The following is a 24,222-nucleotide window of genomic DNA, read 5'->3' as shown; positions in this document are numbered from 1 at the left end:
TAATAAATAAATAAAAAGTCATCAATTTAACTGAAACATTTTTTTCCATTTTTATACCCTCCACCTTGGAAAGGTATGATTTGGTATAGCTCCTATGTAACGGTACCTCCAAATATTCGGTATTTTGATGATTTTTGCCACATTTTTTCACGGATTTGTCTAAAAATTGGTATTTGTTGGTCATAACGGGTTCTAGCTCCGGTGGCAAAACATTGCATGTAAAGGTCCACGATTTGGTATAGCCCCCATATAATGGTACTTCCCGATATGCGGCATTTTTATGGGTTTTCTCACATTTTTTCACGGATTTGTCTAAAAATTGGTATTTGTTGGTTATAATGGGTTCTGGCTGCGGTGGCGAAACATTGTATGTAAAGGTCACGTTTTGGTATAGCTCCCATATAACGGTACCTCCAGATATTCGGTATTTTGATGATTTTTGTCACATTTTTTCATGGATTTATCTAAAAATTGGTATTTGTTGATCATAATGGGTTCTAGCTCCGGTGGCAAAACATTGCATGTATAGGTCCAAGATTTGGTATAGCCCCCATATAATGGTACCTCCCGATATGTGGTATTTTGATGGTTTTTGTCACATTTTTTCACGAATTTGTCTTAAAATTGGTATTTGTTGGTCATAATGGGTTCTGGCTGCGGTGGCGAAACATTGTATGTATAGGTCCACGTTTTAGTATAGCTCCCATATAACGGCACCTCCAGGTATTCGGTATTTTGATGATTTTTGCTACATTTCTTCGCGGACTTGTCTAAAAATTGGTATTTTTGTGTCCTAATGGGTTCTAGCTCCGTTGCCGAAATATTGTATGTATAGGTTCACGGTTTTGTTTGTCCCATATAGCGGTACCTCCCGATATTCAATATTTTGATGATTTTGCGACATTTTCCCACGAATATGTCTAAAAATTGATATTTGTGGGACACAATGGGTTCTAATGTTTCCTTTACTCTAAGGTGAATTGTATTAAAAGTTTGGCTGGGCCAAACTTAATGTTTTTTTTTACTTGTTTTGTATTGAGTTAATATACACGGAAACGTTTGCATTGAGTATTGTACTGTTTCATTTCCAATGTTGCGTCGTACTTCGAGAGAATACAGAACGAAACGACTGCAACCGTTTCCTATAGTTCTCTTTTCGTACGCTATTCACATGGATTCCAAATTTATTGAATGATATGCTACAAAAATATCCTCTTAAAATGTCATAAAGAGCACTTTTGATGGGCATCCGCTTTCAGTATCTGCAATGCATTGCGTCATACAGCAGAGTAAATTTCTGTTTTGTTTTTGTTTCGACTCATCTACAAAAACAGTACGAAATAAAAACAAGTCCCGTTATCTTAATATTGGTTTTAATTCCTACTTCGAGAAAATACAGAATGAAACGACTGCAACCATTTCCTTTCTTTTTTCGTACGCTTATTTCTATTCATTGTGTTTTTAATAGAAAGTGACTTTCAGCGTCAGAAATATTTGCGTTTGAATGGTAGCCTATTTTGTCCTTTAATTAATATCCCATAAACATCCAAAAGGTGGACCCTGTTCTAAACTCTTGCCCCATGCAATTGGCCCATAATTGTAGCCAATAGAGCGAATGCATCAACAAGGACATTTCTGTTTCTGGTATGCATATAAAAATGGTGAACAGGTATGCCATCTATTTTCATGGATTCCAATAATTGAAAAAAGAAAATCATAGAACAACTTGATTGCTTCAAAACATTTTCCTTTAATTTTTTCGAGAAATATTTGCGTTTGAATGGTAGCCTATTTTGTCCTTTAATTAATATCCCATAAACATCCAAAAGGTGGACCCTGTTCTAAACTCTTGCCCCATGCAATTGGCCCATAATTGTAGCCAATAGAGCGAATGCATCAACAAGGACATTTCTGTTTCTGGTATGCATATAAAAATGGTGAACAGGTATGCCATCTATTTCCATGGATTCCAATAATTGAAAAAAGAAAATCATAGAACAACTTGATTGCTTCAAAACATTTTCCTTTATTTTTTTCGATAAATAAATCCCTCGATTTAATTTCATCAATTTTTTACACAGATTGTGTTGGAATACAACAATTTGTACGTTACAACACCCCAAACATGCGCTTCAACATGTGCTAATATTGTACAGAAATATCGAAACACAAAAGAAAATGTTTGTTAGTTAAAATGATAGTTCCTCCTCAAAACCGACATTTATTAAATCCGAACTCTGTTTTTAGTCAATTTTACGTATAAAAACAATTATTTTTAAATTAAATCGACTTAATACCACCAGAATTTCCTAGCTGACTTGTGATCTTAGGGCTACATACACTGGTGGCCAAAACTAAAGCAACTAAAATCGCAAAGACAATAAATGACGTGTAACTTTTACAAAAATAAACAAATCGTAGTTACTTTTCCAGTTTTAAATGAGATACTTTATTCACTTTAAAAAAAAAAACTAGAAATAAAAATACAAAAATAATTTTGAATGAAAAATAATATGTGGAAAACTAGAATGACCCAATATTTGTTTGGTCAAAACTAAAGCAACTTTTTCATTTTAAAATTAATGAATTTTGGTAGTAGTCGATAGCTTAACTATTATTTTTGATAGCAGCTGAACACTTACGAGGCATTGAATCTATTACACGCTCCATGATCCATGGGTATGCTATCCCAGGCATCCTGAATTCTTTGGTTAATTTGTTTCCAAATCCCGCTTGATCTTTCTGTCTACGGTACATTAAAGGTTTTCTATGGGGTTTAGGTCAGGTGATTGTACCGGCCGTGACAAAACACCTATTTTCGACCCCCGCAACCAATTGGCAAGTTTTGATGCATGTTTGGGATCATTGTCATGCTGAAATACCCAAATAAGCCGAATATTTTCCCCTGCGAAAGGGAAGATCGTTATTAAAAAAATTTTCATGTTCAGACCAGCTCTCACTACCTCTCTACGCACTGATCTCAAGCTCAGTTGAACTCTTAAATGGTTGTTTTTTTTTTGCTTTCATAATTTGTTGATCATTACGGGCTGAAGTTTTTCATGACCTTCACCCGTTATAGACTGTTATTACTGATCCAGTTTCATAAAACCGACATAGTATACGAGAAATCACAGAAATATTTATGAAATATTTCTCGGAAATTATTTTCTGTGGTAGCTTGTTTTCATAGTCATTGATAACTTACTGTTTTATTAATGTACTGTAATTGCTTTTAGCCGTTTTTAAACTTTTTTGGGCAGAACTTAAAAAACGAAAAAAATACGTGTTGTTTTAAAAAACTTCTCAAAAATGATTTATGACAAGCGAAATTGTTGAAGAAAGCAAAAAGCGATAAATATAACGGTAAAAACAACTGAAATTGCAGCGATCATATGAATGTACAACAGAGTTGCTTTTGTTTTGTCCAAGCCAAAATCGGGTTAATTCACTTTATCATACATTATTTTTTATATAAAATTGAATTCTGGTTTTTTGTTTTAAGTTTTTAAAAAGTAAAAAAGTGCCTAATTTAAAACTAGCCAACATTCTAATTTCCTTAATTTTTTAAAAAAAGTTTCAAGGCATTCATTCTCTTTGCAATTTCAGTTGCTTTAGTTTTGGCACTAGTGTATATAAATGTAAATGTGACTGTTCATATTTGGAAGTTTCAATGTAAATAAAATGTATACATATTAATTTTCTCTTGTGCATTTTTTTTATATATTTGTAATTAAATTATAGAACGTTTGCGAATGAAACTTCGCAGTTTCTTGCGCCATATGATCAATCTGTCAAGAGTCGCAGTGGCAATATGACTGAAGCTTCAGTTCCAGCAAACAATTATGGCGGTTCAAATCCAGGATTATTTGTGCCTCCACCACAATCATCTATTTCTAATTCAGAACTAACAAGTACTTCTCAAACACAGCAAATAAACCGTTCCACAATGCGAGACACCATAGCAGCTCGAGTTGACGTCTGGAATCCATTTGAAGAACAACCATTTAGTCAAATGACCGAAGATAATATATTTGAAGCTGAATTCGATAAAATACGCCAAAGAGGAAGTCAAGGAAGTATGAATTCCTGAAGAAACCAGTATTCACAAATTTATGTTTATGTTAATTGTTTACATTTTATTAGGTATTAACACAAAGTCTGCCTCGACTACTTCCACTTTAACACCTACAGAGACAAATGTGGTTGGCACTGGATCTAATTCTACTGTTCCCCCAGCTACTGTTTCCAGTTCAACAACTACAGTTGGATCTACACAACAGGAAGATCCTTTTGGATCAGCACCCTTCAGTTTGCCTCCTGGTTTGAAGGAGAAGACGGCATCCCTACGTAAAACTGGAGGTAAATCATGAACTTACTTATCTTACTTTTCTCAGTGTTAATTCATTATGTAGAAAAACATTTTCCCTCGTCCTGAAGAGTAAAATAGAAAGATTCAACGTTCACTAATTGTAGTATTCAAAGCTAATATTGTGATTTAATGCTACAAATTGTGGTCATTAGTAACTGTTTAATGCATCTTTCTCCATTCCATATCAGATCTACATGTAAAAAGCTCTGATTCTCATTTTAACTAACATGGAAGTTATTAATTGTTTCTTTTGTTACCTTTCTTCTTACTCTCCCCTTTATGTTGCCTCAAAAGATAAAGACAGAATCGAGTAAATTCAAATATATATCACAATTCCTCAGTGCTTCGGGTTTTTGGTAAAGATTTTAAGCTCTCCTTTAAACAAATTACAATAGTTTTCAATCAACAGAAGTGACGTAGCGATGTTGGTCTTCAGTGAATTTTTGTAACAAGTGTTGTATGATTTTTGTTATCATCGTAATTCGGTTAAAAATGCTTTACATCATTTCTCATACGTCGGTTGTGGTGGTCTAATCTCCTAACACTTTATAACAAAACACATTAATACACGTTTAGTAGCATAGTTTACTATAAGAAAAACGAACAAAAAGAGTGCACGTATGCGAAATTTTTATTACTCTAAATTTAATTAAAGACAGTTATTTATTATAATCATATCATAGCACAACTTAGTTCTATTCTAAAAACTATTAATAAACAATATATTATGAGAGCTTTCCTCTCCATATGTTCAAATCACACAACCTGTTTGGTTCACATCATTCCTTTCTGTACAAAACGATCGGTTTTGCAAATAACACAAAAGAACTAAAATCTATGAATCAGACTAGTCAATTGACAATACACTTCTTGTGCAAATATGCGACTTCTACAATTTCATCGGCATTATTATTTAGCAAATAGTCTTCAATTAACAGTTTTGTTCTTCGCAGCTCCAGATGGAATTAAAAATAAAAAAATATATATGACAAATAGTATTTCATGGGATTATTAACGATTTTCTGGACGATTTTCTTTTTTTTTTCTTTTTGCATATGCAATTTGAGAGCGGTTAATCTTTTTGTCAGTTAAGAATAGAGGAAAAATTGATGAAAAGAGATTCTTTATAAAAAACACATGCTAAAGTAAAAATATTGTGGCGAATCAAAATTGTATATCTAGTCCAAAATTCAAAGTTGTTCCTTTACCAATTTTATTACGTACTGTTACACTGCTAAAAAATAGTGAATTAAATGTTATATTGATAACCATGCACTAAAATACGTGTAAAAATTTATTAGTCTTATTTTCAAGTGTCTATGTATGATATGTTGATATATATTTATAAAATTACTTATACAATTAGGAGACTTTAAATATAAAAACTAATGGTTTTTTCTTCATGCAAATTAATGTATTAAAATTCAAGTCTCCATGTTTATTATTTATGGAGATTATTAAACGCAAATAGCCAACACACTAGAAGTTAAGCTTAAAAATATAAAATATAACATGTAACTATGCATAAATGGACATACTCAAATGGAGTAAATAAATTAAATATAAATATATAAAAACTCTTAAAACAGTGGGAATATTGTTATTTTTGGTTATTGTATAACACATATACTTTTCATTAAATGTAATGGACGATGTTCACACGTCATTTCATCTGTCATGAATTTAATCAAACATCTGGTAATCACATTTAACACATCCTGCCCATTCTCACATTTTAATTTTAATACACAAAGATTTACTAAAATTTTGATAATTTCATATCAAATAGAATACGGTTCTGATGCTTTGTAGAGATGAAATATAACTTTTTTACCACACTAGGATGAACAGAAAGTGTCACTGTTGGAAATGGAGTTAAATGTATTTTGCAAATTCAAATCAGGAGTTAATAATTAATACTGAGACTGGTGTGTACTTTTGAATCTATTTTATTTATGTTGTAGAACTTCCGAGTCTAACACAAATGAATAGGTTTCAATACTTATATACATTCTCATGATGATCTTTTATCTAATGCATATATAGGACAATTTATAATGCGTCATTTTAATATTTTTACAAATTGTGTATTACTATTAACTAACCATATAACGAATGAGAATCGTTTTATTTTCATAGAACCTGGTAACATGGATATAAATTGTACTTTTTCACGATAATAGAAACGTAACAAAACATTTTTAAAATGATTATATGTCTTACACGGGTATTTGTTTCACACGGGATATGTATCATTTTGTTTTCCCTTCAATTTACAGTCCATATTCAAGTTTATTATTTTATTTTACGACAATATCATCTTTGCACTTATGGTATTATCTATATCATGTCCTTCTTTGATAATGGAGAGAGTTTTAATGGCAGCGAACAAGTTATAATTATAATGAATAGATTGATAAGGTGCCTATTGGCTTCTTTGAACTCAGTACATACAATAAATAAATTGCCAAATGTTGTTTGGCTCTTTTTATGACTACATTGTCTGTTTTTATAGTTGTTTCATATAACATTATTTATATACCAAAAATCCGGCATTATTTCCACAAACTATTTTTAAAATTCTTAATTAAAAATGTTTTGTAAAGCCGTGTGCAAAGTGGAGTCCCAAACATATTAAACCACGTCTTTTCCTATGATATATGCATTTTTTATGAACATATGTTAACATAAACATATTGCGTTGTTACCAAATAATATTTAGCTGATAAAATGGACTCTTTGAGAGAATAATACCAAAACTTCCACTCAACCGAAAATATTTATTTAAAACCTAAAGCCACTTCCCGTAGAATAATAGAAGTTAACCATTATAGACCAATCGGCGCGAACCTTTTTGTGGCGTTAGAGTTTGGAAAAAGGCAGAAAACTATTATATTGGATGGCAATCGGATAATATTTAGTGTATGAAATGAACTATTAGAATCTTTGTGTGAATAATACCAAACTTTTCCACTCAACCCCAAATATTTTAAACCTAGCACCACTTCCCGTAGAATAATTGAAGGTTACTGTTATAGACCAACCGGAGCGAAACTTGCACCACTTCCCGTAGAATAATAGAAGGTTACTATTATAGACCAACCGGAGCGAAACTTTGCATGGCGTTAGAGTTGGTGAATAATACATTTCCTCTAATGGAAAATATTTGTTTTATTTCAGATTTAAGTTTACTAAAATTGAGCTCGAGGTCTTTGTTGTTTTTAAATAATATTTATTTATTATTTTCGATATTTCGTCCTCCGACGAAAGACATCATCAGGAACAATACTTAAACATATAACAAGAATATAAAATCTCGCCAATTACCAACATCGACCTTGTGTTGCTGTCATCTGTTTTGTCACTATGGTGTTCTCTTCTTATTGCATTTTATTTATTATACCCTCCACCATACTATGGAGGGTATATTAACTTTGTCATTCCGTTTGTAACTCCTCGAAATACTCATGTCAGACCCAACAAAGTGTATATATTCTTCATCAGCGTAAAATTCTAAGTCGATTTAGCGATGTCCGTCTGTCTGTCTATCCGTCTGTTTTAATCACTCTATATTTTGAACGAATTAATATAGAAGGCTAGAATTTTGCACACAAGTTTGTTTTTCCAGTAGGCAGGTTAATTTCGTAAATGGGAAAGTGTAGGTCCACGTTTTCATATAGCCCCCATATAACGGTACCTCCCGATATTCGGTATTTTGATGATTTTAGCGACATTATTTAACGGAATTGTTTTAAATTTGGTATTTGAAGTTCTAAATGGATACTACAGCCTAAGATAGATAATTGTCTGTGCAGATCCACGTCTTCGTATAGCCCCCCTATAACGGTACCTCCCTATATTCGACATTTTGATGATTTTAGCGACGTTATTAATCGGAATTGTTTTAAACTTGGTATTTGAAGTTCGTAGTGGACTACAGCCTATGACAGAAAATTGTCTGTGCAGGTCCAGGTCTTTGTATAGGCCCCATACATCAGTACCTCCCTATATTCGGTATTTTGACGATTTTAGGTACATACCCACCAGAGGGCTGCAACGAGTATGCAAAAATTCAAGCACACTCGGTTTCTTACAGATTTTTGTTGATGCTGTCGTTTAGTTTGATCTGTATGAAATGACCGTTTTCGCTTCGCTTCGGATCGAATCGAACGCTCAGTCTGAATCACTTCGCTCACAATCAAACATGAGTGTTCGAGACGGTTTTATGTGTTCAGCAACATGAGTTAATCGAACACATGAATATAAATGAGCAATCACAACCGTGATTGTCTTCTTTGAATCGAGTTCGTTCAGCGTCATTGTTTATTCAACCATTCAATCAAGTTGGGGCAGTTTATTTTGACTTTTTTAATATTTGAAATGGAAGAATATTGTGGTAGTGTGACCGAAATTGTTGCAAGTAGAAACTACACACGTGTAGGTAAAAGAAAAGGTCGAAGTTTGTGAAAAATCTTGACCAATATTGTAACAAAAAAAATATTTAAACATTTTTAGTTTACTAAATACCAATGATGTGTTTTTTTATTAAAAATATTAATTTTGTTTTGTTTTTTTTTTATTAAGTTGCTGAAGTGTAACGTACAAAAAACCCCAAAAAAAAAAAGAAAAAATTGTATGTTTATTAAATATAATTTGCACCAATTTCTTTAATGGGAACAGCTTTTAGTTATGAAATCCTTAGTAAAATTACAATCATGATTTCGCTCAGATTCGAACATTTGTGTTTTAATCAAATCAAATCACTCACTTAACTAGGATAAATAAAACCGACCAGACTCATCATACATGATCGACCCGTTATGAACAATTCAACATGAGTTCGTAAACAAATAACTCATGTGAGCTGTTTGATTGTGAACACAAAACTTCGATCAATACATGTTTGATCACAACTTTATCGTATGACTTGAGCAACTCGAATGAACATGTTACATCTGACCGACTGATTGAGTTTGATTGTATTTCCACTGTGTGTGATCAAGCCTACTCAATCATACTAATTGCAGCCCTCTAATACCCACCGAAATTATTTGAGATGTCGCATTTGAAGTTAAAATTTTAACAACGTTTTTTAAAGATTTTATTTTTTGAAAATGTCCAAATTTGTTCCAGGTGGTGGAGGGTATTCAAAGTTTGGCCCGGCCGAACTTACTGCTTTTTAACATGTTTTTCTTATAAGATGTCTGTAGCTGTGTGCCAGATTCTCCGTATCTGTTTTGTAGTTTATTCGTTGTGATGTTGCAGTATTCATTATGTGTAGAGCTCCCAACATAAGTCGCTTATGGTAAAAATTTTAACAAAGTTTTTTAAAGATTTTATTTTTTTGAAAATGTCCAAATTTGTTCCAGATGGTGGAGGGTATTCAAAGTTTGGCCCAGCCGAACTTACTGCTTTTTAACATGTTTTTCTTATAAGATGTCTGTAGCTGTGTGCCAGATTCTCCGTATCTGTTTTGCAGTTTATTCGTTGTGATGTTGGAGTATTCATTATGTGTAGAGCTCCCAACATAAGTCGCTTATGGTAGTTGCTCTCGCACTGTAGTACTCACGCTCTCTAATTCTGGTGACCGATTTATAACACTTATTCTGTTTCTCTGCAGTTTGTTGATTTTTATTATTATTATAGTATTGTTTTATTAATATAATAATAATAATAAAAAAACGCGACCAAAAATATAAGCAAAATATTTGACACAAACGAGGAAGTACCAGAACAAATACAAAATAGATTAAAGGTTTACATGGGGAATTTTCATAAAAAGATCTTAAACTTACTCATTAAACAAAAACACGAATTGAAGAAAATAAATAACAATAAAATAGAAACAACAACGGAGTCTATGAAACAAATTTTGTCGGAAAAAGATGGAAACATGTTCTTTGAATGTGAAAATGAGCTATCAAAAATATGTTGAGAGACATAAAAGAAAAACACAAAAAGAAATTCAAAGCTTTACAGGAACAACAGAAACAAGTGAAAATGAGCCATCAAATGTGAAATGAGTCACATATATAAACTGACTTTCCGAACGTTTTAAAAACTTAAAATGATACGAAGACAACAATTACACAATTGCACCAAAAACCTCTAAAACTTTACAAAAACTATTTACTCAGTTAAAACCAAAAATAGACACCATGGACAAATCGATTTTAATATACAAAATAAAATGCAATGGTATCGAAAATGAAATAAGCCAAAAATATTAAATATTACAGTTGTAATTTCGACCGGACCGAATTTTGAATACCCTCCGCCATTTGGAACGAATTTGGCAATTCTCAAAAACTATAAAATCAGTTAAAATCTTAGAAATACCGAATATAGCCGTTATATTAGGGTCAATACGACGACATGGACCTGCATAGGTAATTTTTTTCATAAGCCATTACAATATTCAAAGAGTTTATTCATAAAAGTACTCAAATTTTGCATCTGTGATAACCGTTATTTTAGATACAAGAATCATTTTTACCAACAAAGGAAAGGTCTTCCCATGGGATCCGCAGCATCTCCGATAGTAGCCGATATTGTGATGGAAAAGCTTTTGGATAGATGTATGGAAATCTGTGATATCAAACCTAAGTTTCTGACCAAATACGTTGACGACCTTTATGGAATAACTAAATCAAGTGCAATTAACAACCTACTGACGACATTCAATAGCTACGATCATCGCATTATGTTAACAATAGAAAAATAAATAAAAAAACACGACTACCAAACTTAGATATATTAATAACAAGGAAGGAAAACAAAATACGAACGAAATGGTACCAAAGACCTACGGCATCGGGGAGATTATTTAATTTTCATTCTAAACATCCAAAGAAAATAATAATGAACACTGCATCGAATTTCATCAATCGCGTGTTAAATATTAGCGATAAAGAATTCCATAGAGAAAATATAAAGAAAATAACATCAATACTGACTAAGAACCGCTTCCCGCTAAAAACCATAAATATTTTAATAAAACAATACCATAATAATAATAATAATAAAAATAATCAACAAACTGCAGAAAAACAGAATAAGTGTTATAAATCCGTCACATATATACCCGGACTTTCCGAAGGTTTTAAAAACTTCAAATGATACGAAGAAAACAATTACACAATTGCACCAAAAACCTCTAATACTTTACAAAAACTATTTACTCAGTTAAAACCAAAAATAGACACCATGGACAAATCGAATTTAATATACAAAATAAAATGCAATGGTATCGAAAATGAAATATGCCAAAAATATTAAATATTACAGTTGTAAGTTCGACCGGGCCGAGCTTTGAATACCCTCCACCATTTGGAACGAATTTGGCAAGTCTCAAAACCTATTAAATCCGTTAAAATCTTAGAAATACCGAATATAGCCGTTATATTAGGGTCAATACGACGACATGGACCTGTATAGGTAATTTTTTTTCATAAGCCATTACAATATTCAAATGCGAAACTTAGAAAAATAATAATGTAGCTACAGTCATCAAAATACCGATTATCGGGAGGTACCGTTATATGGGGCTATACGAAGGCGTGAACCTAAAAAACAATTTTCTCTCTTAGGATTTAGTATTCATTGCGAACTCCAAATACCAAATTTGACACAATTCCGGTGAATAATGTCACTAAAATCATCAAAATACCTTTATATGGGGGCCATACGAAGATGTGGCCCAAACAGAGAGTTTTCTGTTTTAGGCTGTAATATCCATTACGAACTTCAAATAGCACATTCGAAACAATTCCGGTGAATAATGTCGCTAAAATAATCAAAATACCGAATTTCGGAAGGTACCGTTATATGGGGGCTATGTGATAAGGTGGACCTACATGGCCCATTTACGAACTTAACCTGCCTAATGGCAAAATATACATGTGTGCAAAATTCTAGCCTTCTATCTCAATTCGTTCGAAAGATAGCGTGATTACAACAGACAGACAGACGGACACACAGACAGATAGACGGATATTGCTAGATCGTCTTAGAATTTTACGCTGATGAAGAATATATACACTTTGTTGGGTCTGACATGAGTATTTCGAGGAGTTACAAACGGAATGACAAAGTTAATATACCCTCCATAGTATGGTGGAGGGTATAATAAATAATATGCAATAAGAAGAGAACACCATAGTGACAAAACAGATGACAGCAACACAAGGTCGATGTTGGTAATTGGCGAGATTTTATATTCTTGTTATATGTTTAAGTATTGTTCCTGATGATGTCTTCCGTCGAAGGACGAAATATCGAAAATAATAAATAAATATTATTAAAAAACAACAAAGACCTCGAGCTCGATTTTAGTAAACTTAAATCTGAACTAAAATCAGAAAACGAAAATATTTATTTAAAACCTAAAGTCACTTCCCATAAAATAATAGAAGTTTTCCATTATAGACCAATCGGCGCGAAACTTAGCATGGCGTTAAAGTTTGGAAAAAAGCAGAAACCTACCATATTGAATGGCAATCAGATAATTTTAGTGGAGAAAATGAACTAATGTAACCTTTTGTGTGAATAATACCAAAATTTCCACTCAACCGAAAATATTTATTCTACACTTAGCACTACTTCCCGTAGAATAAAAGAAGGTTACTATATAGGCTGGTAATCCGATGATATTTAGCGGATGAAATGGACTAAAGGAACCTTTGTGTGAAATATCAAAATTTTCACTCAAACGCAAAAATATACTTAAAACTTAAGCCACTTCTCATAGAATAATATAAGGTTACGATAATATTTAGGAAGGTGATATAGAACAATGGACCTTTTATGTCAAAAATACAAACATTTCCACTTCTCATAGAATAATAATATTTAGGAAGGTGATATAGAACAATGGACCTGTTATGTCAAAAATACAAACATTTCCACTCGACAGCGAATATTTCTTTAAGATTTTGAACGACTTTCTGTTGAAATTACATATACATAAGGGGGGCACTTCTGACCTTTAACTTTATGCTGATTTCGAAATATCGAAAATAATAAATAAATATTATTAAAAAACAACAAAGACCTCGAGCTCGATTTTAGTAAACTTAAATCTGAACTAAAATCAGAAAACGAAAATATTTATTTAAAACCTAAAGTCACTTCCCATAAAATAATAGAAGTTTTCCATTATAGACCAATCGGCGCGAAACTTAGCATGGCGTTAAAGTTTGGAAAAAGGCAGAAACCTACCATATTGAATGGCAATCAGATAATATTAGTGGAGAAAATGAACTAATGTAACCTTTTGTGTGAATAATACCAAAATTTCCACTCAACCGAAAATATTTATTCTACACTTAGCACTACTTCCCGTAGAATAAAAGAAGGTTACTATATAGGCTGGTAATCCGATGATATTTAGCGGATGAAATGGACTAAAGGAACCTTTGTGTGAAATATCAAAATTTTCACTCAAACGCAAAAATATACTTAAAACTTAAGCCACTTCTCATAGAATAATATAAGGTTACGATAATATTTAGGAAGGTGATATAGAACAATGGACCTTTTATGTCAAAAATACAAACATTTCCACTTCTCATAGAATAATAATATTTAGGAAGGTGATATAGAACAATGGACCTGTTATGTCAAAAATACAAACATTTCCACTCGACAGCGAATATTTCTTTAAGATTTTGAACGACTTTCTGTTGAAATTACATATACATAAGGGGGGCACTTCTGACCTTTAACTTTATGCTGATTTCTTTAACATATACATACATTACACTGCTCAACATAATATATTTTTTAATAACTACAGGGAAGTCCATCAGATTATGAAAGTAGAGCTACAATTAAAAGACACGTGTATCGACGTATTGAAGAGCAAGAGTACTTTTTTGATTTTCTACTAAAATCTCCTCCAAACATCATGACGTCAAAGACAACAACAAACTTCATCAAATTTCACTTTATATCGCCATAGTAAAATAGCCAGTCTGGGTTGTGGAAAATTCCAAGTGGATCTGATAATACTTGTTTGTAGGTCCAAAAGTCCAGAATCATTAATACAGAAAAAGGGTCATATCGGGTTTTGCCTTAAGAACATTGATACAAATATTTTTGGTAAACTATAAAAATACGGCTTTAACGCTAAAATGTGTCTTTATACCTGGCGTTAGGTATGATTTTGACTCTAGACATCTCTTCGGTTTCAAAGTAGATTTTTGACAAATTACTTTGCAGAAATACCCCTTTGTTGACTAGCTTGATCTTTTAAATCTACGACCTGAAACATTTCTTAACCGAAAATTAAAAAAAAAAAAAAAAAAAACGAGTAAAAAAGTATCGTCAGTTTTTCGACAGATGGATACCCTTAGCCAATATTCGATTATTTAAAAATATTTTGACTTCTGTTATGATTATTCAAACTCTTGAACCCCTAGTGGGTTTTGAAAGAATGGACAAATATTTCCATGTCCATTTTATATCGAACCTATATAAATATGATATAAATAATGCGAAGTGCCAGGTTTGGACTATTTTCATGCTTCATCTAATACAGACAAAAATATTGGTATCGCCAAATTTATAAGAAAATCGAACATTTATATCCATTTTTCAAAATCTTGAACCCTATATGGGGCAAGTAGCAAAAGAAACGGTCTGATCTCTACCATCTTTATAACTGATCTTGTGTTGATAATAATATTGAGATGTACCAAGTCTGGAATGGAATCGGATGTTGATTTCGCTTTTAATAAGCTTCATGGAAATTCAAAATTTTGAGCCTTTGTGGGGGAGATACCAGAAGGAGAGGACCGATATATCCCATCTTCACAACATATCTTGTGTTAGCAAAAATGTTTGTATGTATAAAATATAAAAAGAACCTGATGCTCATTTCGGATTTCATAAACATTTTGGTTATTCAAAACTTGGACCCTTTGTGGGAGATGTACCAGAAGAAATGGTCCGATCTCTACCGTCTTCATAATAGATCCGGTGTTCAGATGTGCCAAGTCTAAATAGAATCGAATATTAATTTCGCATTTTATAAGCTTAATGGATATTCAAAATTTCGACCTTTTGTGGGGGAGGTACCAGAAGGAGAGGACCAATATATTCCGTCTTAATATCAGATCTTGGGTTCATAAAAATATTAGGATGTGTGAAATTTGAAGACAATTGGACTCTTACATCATATTTTATATGAGTTATAATTATTCAAAATGTTGACCCTTTGTGGGAGAACATAATAGAGTGGACTGATATTATCCATTTTCGCACCTGACCTAGCATTGACGCAGATATAGGGATTTCCAAAATTGGGGCAAAACCGGATTATCGTTTCTCTTTCTGTGCAGAAAATATATTTTTTTGAAAATTTCGACCATATGTGGAGGAGGTACCAGAAGGAGTGGACCGATGTATCCCATCTTAACACCAGATCTTGGGTTAATATAAATATTGGGTTGTGTGTAATTTGAAGATAATCGGACTCTTAGGATTTGTAAAGTTGGAGCAAAATCGGATTATCGTTCCTGTTTTTGTGCAGAAAATATATTTTTTGAAAATTTCGACCTTTTGTGGGGAGGGTACCAAAAGGAGTGGACCGATATTGCCCATCTCCGAAATCGATATAAGTTTGACAAAAATATTGCGATGTACCAAGTTTGGACCGAATCGGATGCTCCCTTCGAGAGTTATAGTGCGCACCAGCCAGCCGAACAGACAGACGGACGGATGGACATCGCTAGATCGGCTCCAAATGTCCTGAAATGGATTTGGTCCAACGAGACCTAGGGTCTAAAACCGTTATTTCGACCGTATCAAATGATATACACCATCTCTAGCCATATGGCTAAGTGTATAACAATTTGGAAGAAGGTAACTTGCACCCCTAACAGCAGACCAAGCATGTAACCACATTCTATAGAAGAAAAAAATGGATCAAAGAATTTTTTTTCAAAGCACCATGCCATTTTCCATAGCAAAATTATATCATATAAGAAGCACGTTTATAAGAATTGCTAGAATGGTATTTGCACTTCACTGTATAACAAACTATTATTCGTTATGAAAAAAATAAGTATGTATAGAGGAACTAAATAACAGGACATAAATACTGAATAAGAAACTATACACACAATGTGGCGAAAAAAATAGTTGTAAAGAGAATGGTGTGAAACTAACAAAAAAGTAATGGGACATAAAATACATACCAGCTAAATGATTAGTTAAAAATTTAGTTTAGCCACCAGCGAAAATTTCTTTGTACGAGATAGTGCGTTATTCAGAATTTTATTTTACTTTCAAAACTCCATTTGTATTATATTATATAAAAATATTCCAATATTTTATCGGAGTATGTTCTTGTGGACATTTTTTGAATGTTTTTATAGAAATACTATTGTTTTTGGGGAACTTTGAGCGGTGTCCGGTAATAGTAAATAACCCTAATTAAATTTGAGATTTTTCTATTAATTTCTTGTTTGGTTTGTCCCTGTTGCAAACCAAAATCTACCTGTGTGCTTTAGCCACACTAATTAGGATATGCTTGGTACTTTAAAACAAGTAATTATTCTTATATTTTTAATCGACCTTTGGCCAAACCACGTAAAACTTAGCGTAGGAAAGGTTGTTGTTTATGTATGCATTTTAAAAAACGCAATACATTCGTTAGCTAGAAATATTTTCTTTGACATTTAAAAGTTTTTAATTCTGAGCAGAATTTCAAATTTATGGAACTACCGCTGTTAGGATCCATGAAATTGGCTAAAAAATGTTAATGCCGATTCGTGTGATTTGCCTCAATTATAATAATTATGCTACTTTAGCCCATTTCTGTTCGATTGTTCCAAGAGTATAAACACTCTTTTTCAAAAAAAAAAGGATATGAAAAGTGTAAAATTTTAAACAAATTTTTGTGTAGGCAGCAAGAGTCATCTATCAGTAATTAAAACAAATTCAACCATAAAAATATCCCCCTGCCCCCTAAAAAATACCCCCTCCCCCTCGATGGTAAAGGTACATTTCTGAAACCCATATTTTTGGATACTACTTAAATTAATTTTAAAAAATAACAAATGGAAAAACTAATGATGAGGAATTATTGCCAATATGTGTAACCGTTGCGCTAAATATAAAAAGCATGGTTTGCATACACAAGCTTGACTTTACATATGTGTAATGTTGACTTTTCGAAATTTGTGCATTGGTTTTTGGAAAAAACAAAAAAGAATGTACAATTTTTCTGAGTAATTTTTTGATATCAGTGCGCCCAAACTACACTAAAGAAGTAAATTTTTTCAAAAGCAAAAATTAAATCTCTGAACGAAATGGGTTAAAGGTAAAAAATTAACTATGACTCAATATTTGATAGGCCCAGAAGATTTGAATCACTTTAATCGCTAAAATAAAGTCGAATTCACTGCCCAAAATGTCAATCATTTTATTCGGTGCTATTGTGCTAAAATAGTGCTTCCGATTTAGAGGAATCCGATATAGGTTCAAAAGATTCCAAACACTTTTTAATTGCTAAAGTAAAGTCGAATTCATTGCCCAAATTGGCAATAATTTTTAATTGAAGAAAACGCTTTTATGCAGTGTCATGGTACTAAAATAGTGATTCCGATTTAGTGGAAAGTAAGATGAACAATACACCTGGCCAGGCAACCTGCCACCCACTTAATAGCCATGACCTTATTTTAACTACCATTTGTTTTGATTGATGCCAAATGCCCTTGTAGGAAAATGTTGCTCATAAGAATAGAGTATCACAATTGGATTCGTTAATTCAATTTCGTAGCAAAGCGGACCGTGCCTGATTTACTTCAACTCAAAAATTTTATGATTATTTGTTCATCATGCTACAGAGAATTTGTCCGTAATTTTCACAAAATATGGGAGTTCAATCTTGCATTTCTTGTTTACATAAATTTCCAATTTGAACAAAAAAATTCTTCTGCTTTACCGGACAAAGGAACACAGCTCTTAAACACTTTAAACTTATAATTGTAAAAAATTATTTCGAATGTTCGAATGGGTAATCAATCTGTAGTCATTATATATTGTTTGGCTAGCTTAGGGAATAAAGCTCAATGTTACCTCCTTTCACAGATTAGGCACAGAAAAAAACCTGAAAAACCTGCATGTCTTTGGGGTAGATGTTAGTGATTGCTCAACACAGATCCTTTCACAGATTAGGCACAGAACAAAACCTGAGACAAGCCTTAAAAATTCCTGAAAAATACGCAACATCGACTCAGATGCTATTTGTAACACTGCAGTTAGGGTACAATCGGGACCAAGGGACTTACAGGGTTGAAAGTTGCTGATCGTCCATTTAAGCTTGGAGTAATTTGGTGTCCTTTATATGAGCCTCACATGTTGCCCTGCATGTCTTGGGGGTAGATGTTAGTGATTGCTCAACATCACTTTCACTCTTCTAATCAGGGAAGCGAATACCCAATAGAACGTCAAAGTCTCCAGACCAGAGTTAGGCCATTTACCACCAATTCGTTTTATACTGCTTATTGGTTTGGGGTCCTTAGGAAGTATTTTACGAATTTCACCTCAGTCTGTCTTCTTATACTGCTAATGATTTCTGCAGCTTCGCAGGTAGCCTCTTGAAAAGATATCGTCTTGGAATCTAAAAAGAGCAATAGCCAGATAAGAGCGGTATCTTCCGAGAGTAATGTGCCGATAACATTTACCCTTACACTATTTTAAAAAGTTGTGTGTTAACCTTATCGCACATTTGGAGATTATTAATTTTCTGTCGCTGCTATCTCAGTAAAAGTGATGGTCACTTGCATTACATCACGGACACATATTGTGTATACTCTATTAGTTCCAGAATATCTTTGTATTGCCATTACTACAAAATACTGGATGAAGTTAGTAATGGTGATGTTCTCTCAACAGAAATTAGAAAGAAGTAACTAATTTATAATCCTTTTTTCAACTATACAGTTTCTTTACCCAATTTGTAGGGACGAACCCCGTGTTGTCATTCAGTCGGGAGACCCTTTCATTGAGTAGATAGGATTTCTGGACTAAGGCAATATCGATGTTTAACGTCGAGAGTGTTTGGTTGATTACGGCAACCGCTATCTTGCGATGATACAAATTAATCTGCACCTAGCTCCGCCCAGACTTCTTACCACCTATTGCAGGAATTCAGGATGCACCAGCTTCTTGTACTAGGTCCAACATTATCAAGTCACCGAGTCCGTCATCTTCCAGAGAAGTTATCCCTTGATTAAGATGGATGCTTGGATTGTCGCACTTTCTCTACCATACTCAAATTTGTTAAAGTGATATTCTGCTCGCCGAAAACAGTTTTATTTGTGTTTCTTTATTAGATTTTCACCGAACACGGATTTATTTTTCAAAGTAAATTAATTAAATTCAAATATTCGTAATTGCATAGTACTTGTTTGTTTGTTTTTTTTTTTTTCTTGAAATCCAAACATATCTATTTTTTTTTAAATATTCCTGCCGTTATATATTAAATTAACAAATAACTGTTTAATTAGTTACCCTTTTTGATACTGCGTAATACTTTGCAGACCCAAAGAAAAAATGGAGTATTTTGCATCCATTAAATATAACTGAAAATGTTCAATATATATATAATTTTTTTCTAAATATTTTAACATTTGTATTGAATGACACTCGGGGATCTGATTAAATATAAAATGGCATAAAATGTTGGAAGCATTTACTTCATTCAGCCTAGTTCAAAGAAGGAATTAGGACAATTCAATACAAATATAACAGCGATTTATTTATATATTAATGAAAAAACTTGACAAACTATAAATGCTTTTGGGTGACTTCACTGTAAATATATATAGCACAAGCATACATAATTTAAAATTATATACGTATTTTTCATACCGTTTTTATCGCATAAAAGAATTTAATTTTCTTTAACAGCAAAATATCTTTTGGCAAGCAATAACACAAGCGGTGTTTTTGGTTCAAATACAAGTCATATTGTTGGCAGTGGTCCTGGTAATATAAATTTATCAACATCTTCAAAATGGCTTCTATCGCCGACGTTGGAGGTAAATGAAGAAAGAACATCCCTTATAACCACTTTGAAAACAGACTATGATGGACAACCTCTACAACAAGATGTCTCTTCAACAATAAATACCACTGGTACATCAATTGCTTTTGTAAAACTTGCTCTTGACGACCGAAATAAATATGAAAAATTACGTAGCAACGAAATGGTGACCTCGGATGACTCCGATTCGGAATTCTTCCAAGAAAATTGCACTGCTAGTTGCGGTACCTCCAAAAAAGCAATCTTTAAACAAATTGTCACAAACAACATTCCAGATACAATTCATAAAATTCATCAGGCAGCATATCATAAGGTAGACAAAACGCACATTAAAGTTCCGATTGTAAAAAAACTGAAAGAGAAAACAACAACAAAGAGACCGTCATCAGCAGCTCACCAAGCTGCTCAGGAAGTAAATGCAGTTTTGGAAGAACATGAAAAACAGCAAAAGCAAGCCGAAATGATGGAAACTATTGTCGATGATATAAGTAAATGTAATGATGACGCTGACTCCATTGGTTCCGCTTCCGATCTAAGGACAGAAGATGACTTCTTCGATGAGAATCATGTAAGTCATATATCCCGAAATAATTGTAAATTAAAACGACCCGATTTGGACGGCGTAAGCGAAAGCGTGAAGACTTGCAGCTCATCCGCATACCATGCCGAATGTGAATCGGTAACGACACACGAAGATGATAGTAGCCGCGTAGTGGTAAAAGTGCGTATGCGAAAAAAAGACAGAAACTCTTGTGCTGCTTCCGCAAATGAAGCCTTAGCTGTTGCATCTGCCCTTTCGGACTTGAGCTGTGAACAAGATGAACATCCTTCAGAATTCCTCAATGCGTTTGGCGATAAACCTCTACTTTTGGATGACGAATTAGACTATGGCTCAGAGGAGACAGACTCTGCCTCCAAATCTATACCAAACGCTCACATCGATACCAACATAAATACATTCGAAGAAAGTAACGCTCTTAAAATTGTTGTTAATTGCAAAGACCAAGACGAACTAGATGTTTTTGCAATGGCACCGTTCAATAAAAAAGAAATTGGGAATATCAAAAAGAAACTACATGGCAAATATAGCTCCAGGAAAAAATCTATTGACACAGTTGCAGGGAATATTCCGGACTCAAGTACGGAAATGTGGACATCGACGCCCATTAAATGTTTTGTTAAAACAAGTGAAAAAGATGGTCCAACCATTGTTTCGGGCCCAGACCAAGTTTTAGACAATTTTAATGAACCTGTCTTTAACCCTTTCGAATATGTTGATAACAAACAACGTAGTAACAACATTCATAAGGAAGTACAAAGCTCATCCCTTTACGGAACAGTAAAAGTCATTTCAAATAATCCTGTTGAACCCTTGAACTCGGTATGCCCTAAAAGCAATTTTTTTGAATCGGATCCATTCATCAGAAGTGCAGAAGAGTGTAGCAAAAAGAAAAATATGAATCTATACAATCCTAAAGTAAATATCTATAAAAGTTCTAATACCACTAAAGAAGTCGGAACGGATCCAACAGCTCAACTTGTAACTGTTAATTCTTCCATTATTATAAATAAAACACCAGAACCATATAACGTGTCTAAGGAGGGCAGCATTGTTACCAGGGCTCTAGCACCACATAGTGGGTTGCCTGTAAATGAGAAAAAAGATCCACCTCCATACGCCAATGTGCCTATATTCCAACCAAATAAGTCTTCACATGTTGAGCTTCCACAAAGGCAAACTGTGGTAAATAGTTCCTTAGGTACGCCAGAACTCCTAACGGGTTGTACTCCATATCCATTGGAAACATGCTATAATGATGATCAAACTATTCTCCCTATAGCAGACAAAACGTTGGTGCAAGTTACAGAAGAACGTATGTCAGGTTTGTTACCAAACCAAGAAGAAGCGATTTTTTCTCCATCTAACGATATTGCTTATGTTGACCCACGGGAATTAAAAAGTTGTACCATTGTTACTACAGCCACATTGCCGGCGACAAAGCAAAATGAGAAAAAGTCTAATTTTGTTGCAAGAACTGTGCCTACAAAATTTTACAAAAAGGTTTCTTCCGATTATTTACATTCGAGTTTTAACACGAAAGATTCAGCTTCAAACGTAAGCGTTATTTCTTCAAAGCAAAAGCATCAGCGTTCTCCAAAGTATAAAGCACATACCAATGAGTGTGACGATGATGGAACAGGGAACATAATTCCAAACATCACTGCAAATTTACAAAAGAATACGCTTTCTTCTTCAGCTATTCCCTTTAATCCAGCTTCAAATTCGGCTAAGACGGGCTTTAGTAATATGTCATTTGAGGATTTTCCATCTGATAATGAAACAGAAGGAACGCCCACAAAAACTGCCCTGCCATTTGAAGTTCTGCGCCAAAACAAAATTTCTCTGGATGCAGACAAAAAATTTGGTTCTCTAAAGCGACGTAGTAATTTGTTTTCCTAGAAAACTGCTACATGTTTCAGCTTATGATCACAGAAACCCTCATAAAATCTAAAAACACAAACATTAGATATAACATTCCAAACGGCCTTAATACCATTGCATACTTTAACATTTTCTGTTGATCTTAATATATATATATAAAAACATGCTCATTGTTGAAAATATGGAAAAGGATGTACGTTTCCGTAAAAGCTTAAACGAGTGCAACTCTTTAAATGTTTATTTATTTTTATACGATCTGGTATTGTAGTAAGAAACAAGCTGACTTGCTTCATACAGCAAATTATGAGTATGTTTCCTAAAAGAAGCAATATAAAATGTAGCCACAGTGCTGACATTCTGTTAAAAAAATACTTATTTGTCGACTTAGGGGAAGTAAATTATAGAAACAATATGCTACGCTCTAGCAACAAATCTTACCATAAATTTCTACACAAAATATTTATAAAAACTTGGAATTTATAACATTAGCAGCTCTATATAAATCATTTAAACTTTATCATTAATATAAATTATATTATCACATCATGTTGTGGTGTAATATGTACCCATTACGACCTAATCGCTAACTAAAATTCTGCGAAGTTAGGCTAAAGAAGCCTGGCACCTTTTGATGGAATTTAATAAAGTTATTTTTCTTGTATCGTGTCCTTGCGGTCTTCAATAATAAATACGCTAAATAATGAGGGCGTATAAAAAAAGATGGAAAGGTCGACCAAAAATATTTTTTATTCATGCTTTTATTTATACAGAGATAACAGAGTAATTATCTCACATTTTATTATTGAATTTAACAACACATATAGTATATTATTTATCATTGTCTAAGCATTATAAATGTAACGTTGTTTTGACACATTTGTTTCGTTTATGTTAATTAAAACTCAAATAAATATTATGTTTAACCAAAACTGAGAATATTTAATGTGGTCAGAAATAACCTTGTTTACTTCAGGTTTGTACAAACATACATACAGAATATTTTGCTATAGCAAATCTTTACCGACATTTTAACCTAAACCTTACCAAATACTTGTGTTAAGAATGTCTAGAAATGCACTGCATTTGGCAACGTAATTAACTATAAATTAGAATCACTTAATTTTGAATTTCATCTTCTCGATATTATTCCTTAAACTATTGTACAGAATTAAGTCCACATTTAGATTAAGAAATGTTGACTGACGCAAATCACGATTAGCTGAAATAAGAAGCAAGAAAACTTTAAATGAAAAAATTAATTCTTATTTCAGTTGGAGGTAAATCCTACCGTTTTTCATAGTGTGAAATTAGCTTAACGCGCACGTATTCAAAACTTATGTTCCGACGGAAGCA

The 24,222-nt window shown here is 33.0% G+C and overlaps 1 protein-coding gene across 5 annotated transcripts in view; it reads left to right on the top strand.

Moving 5' to 3' along the window:
• LOC101899618 (AP2-associated protein kinase 1) overlaps nt 1-24,222 on the top strand; it is a 49,548-nt gene that overhangs the window by 24,871 nt on the left and 455 nt on the right. For 2 of the 5 annotated variants that reach the window (XM_059128757.1, XM_059128756.1), the window contains 3 exons: nt 3,742-4,076; nt 4,144-4,359; nt 20,291-23,798. In XM_059128757.1, the coding sequence (XP_058984740.1) occupies nt 3,742-4,076; nt 4,144-4,359; nt 20,291-22,887 (3,148 nt within the window). In that variant the 3' untranslated portion in view covers nt 22,888-23,798. Of the gene's footprint in view, nt 1-3,741; nt 4,077-4,143; nt 4,360-4,663; nt 5,961-20,270; nt 23,799-24,222 lie in introns of those variants that run through there. The other 3 variants (XM_059128760.1, XM_059128759.1, XM_059128758.1) reach the window with 3 other exon arrangements.

This window comes from Musca domestica, unplaced genomic scaffold (assembly GCF_030504385.1).
Source record: "Musca domestica strain aabys unplaced genomic scaffold, Musca_domestica.polishedcontigs.V.1.1 57, whole genome shotgun sequence".
NCBI classification, from domain to species: domain Eukaryota; kingdom Metazoa; phylum Arthropoda; class Insecta; order Diptera; family Muscidae; genus Musca; species Musca domestica.
This window is presented reverse-complemented; position numbering and strand designations above follow the sequence as displayed.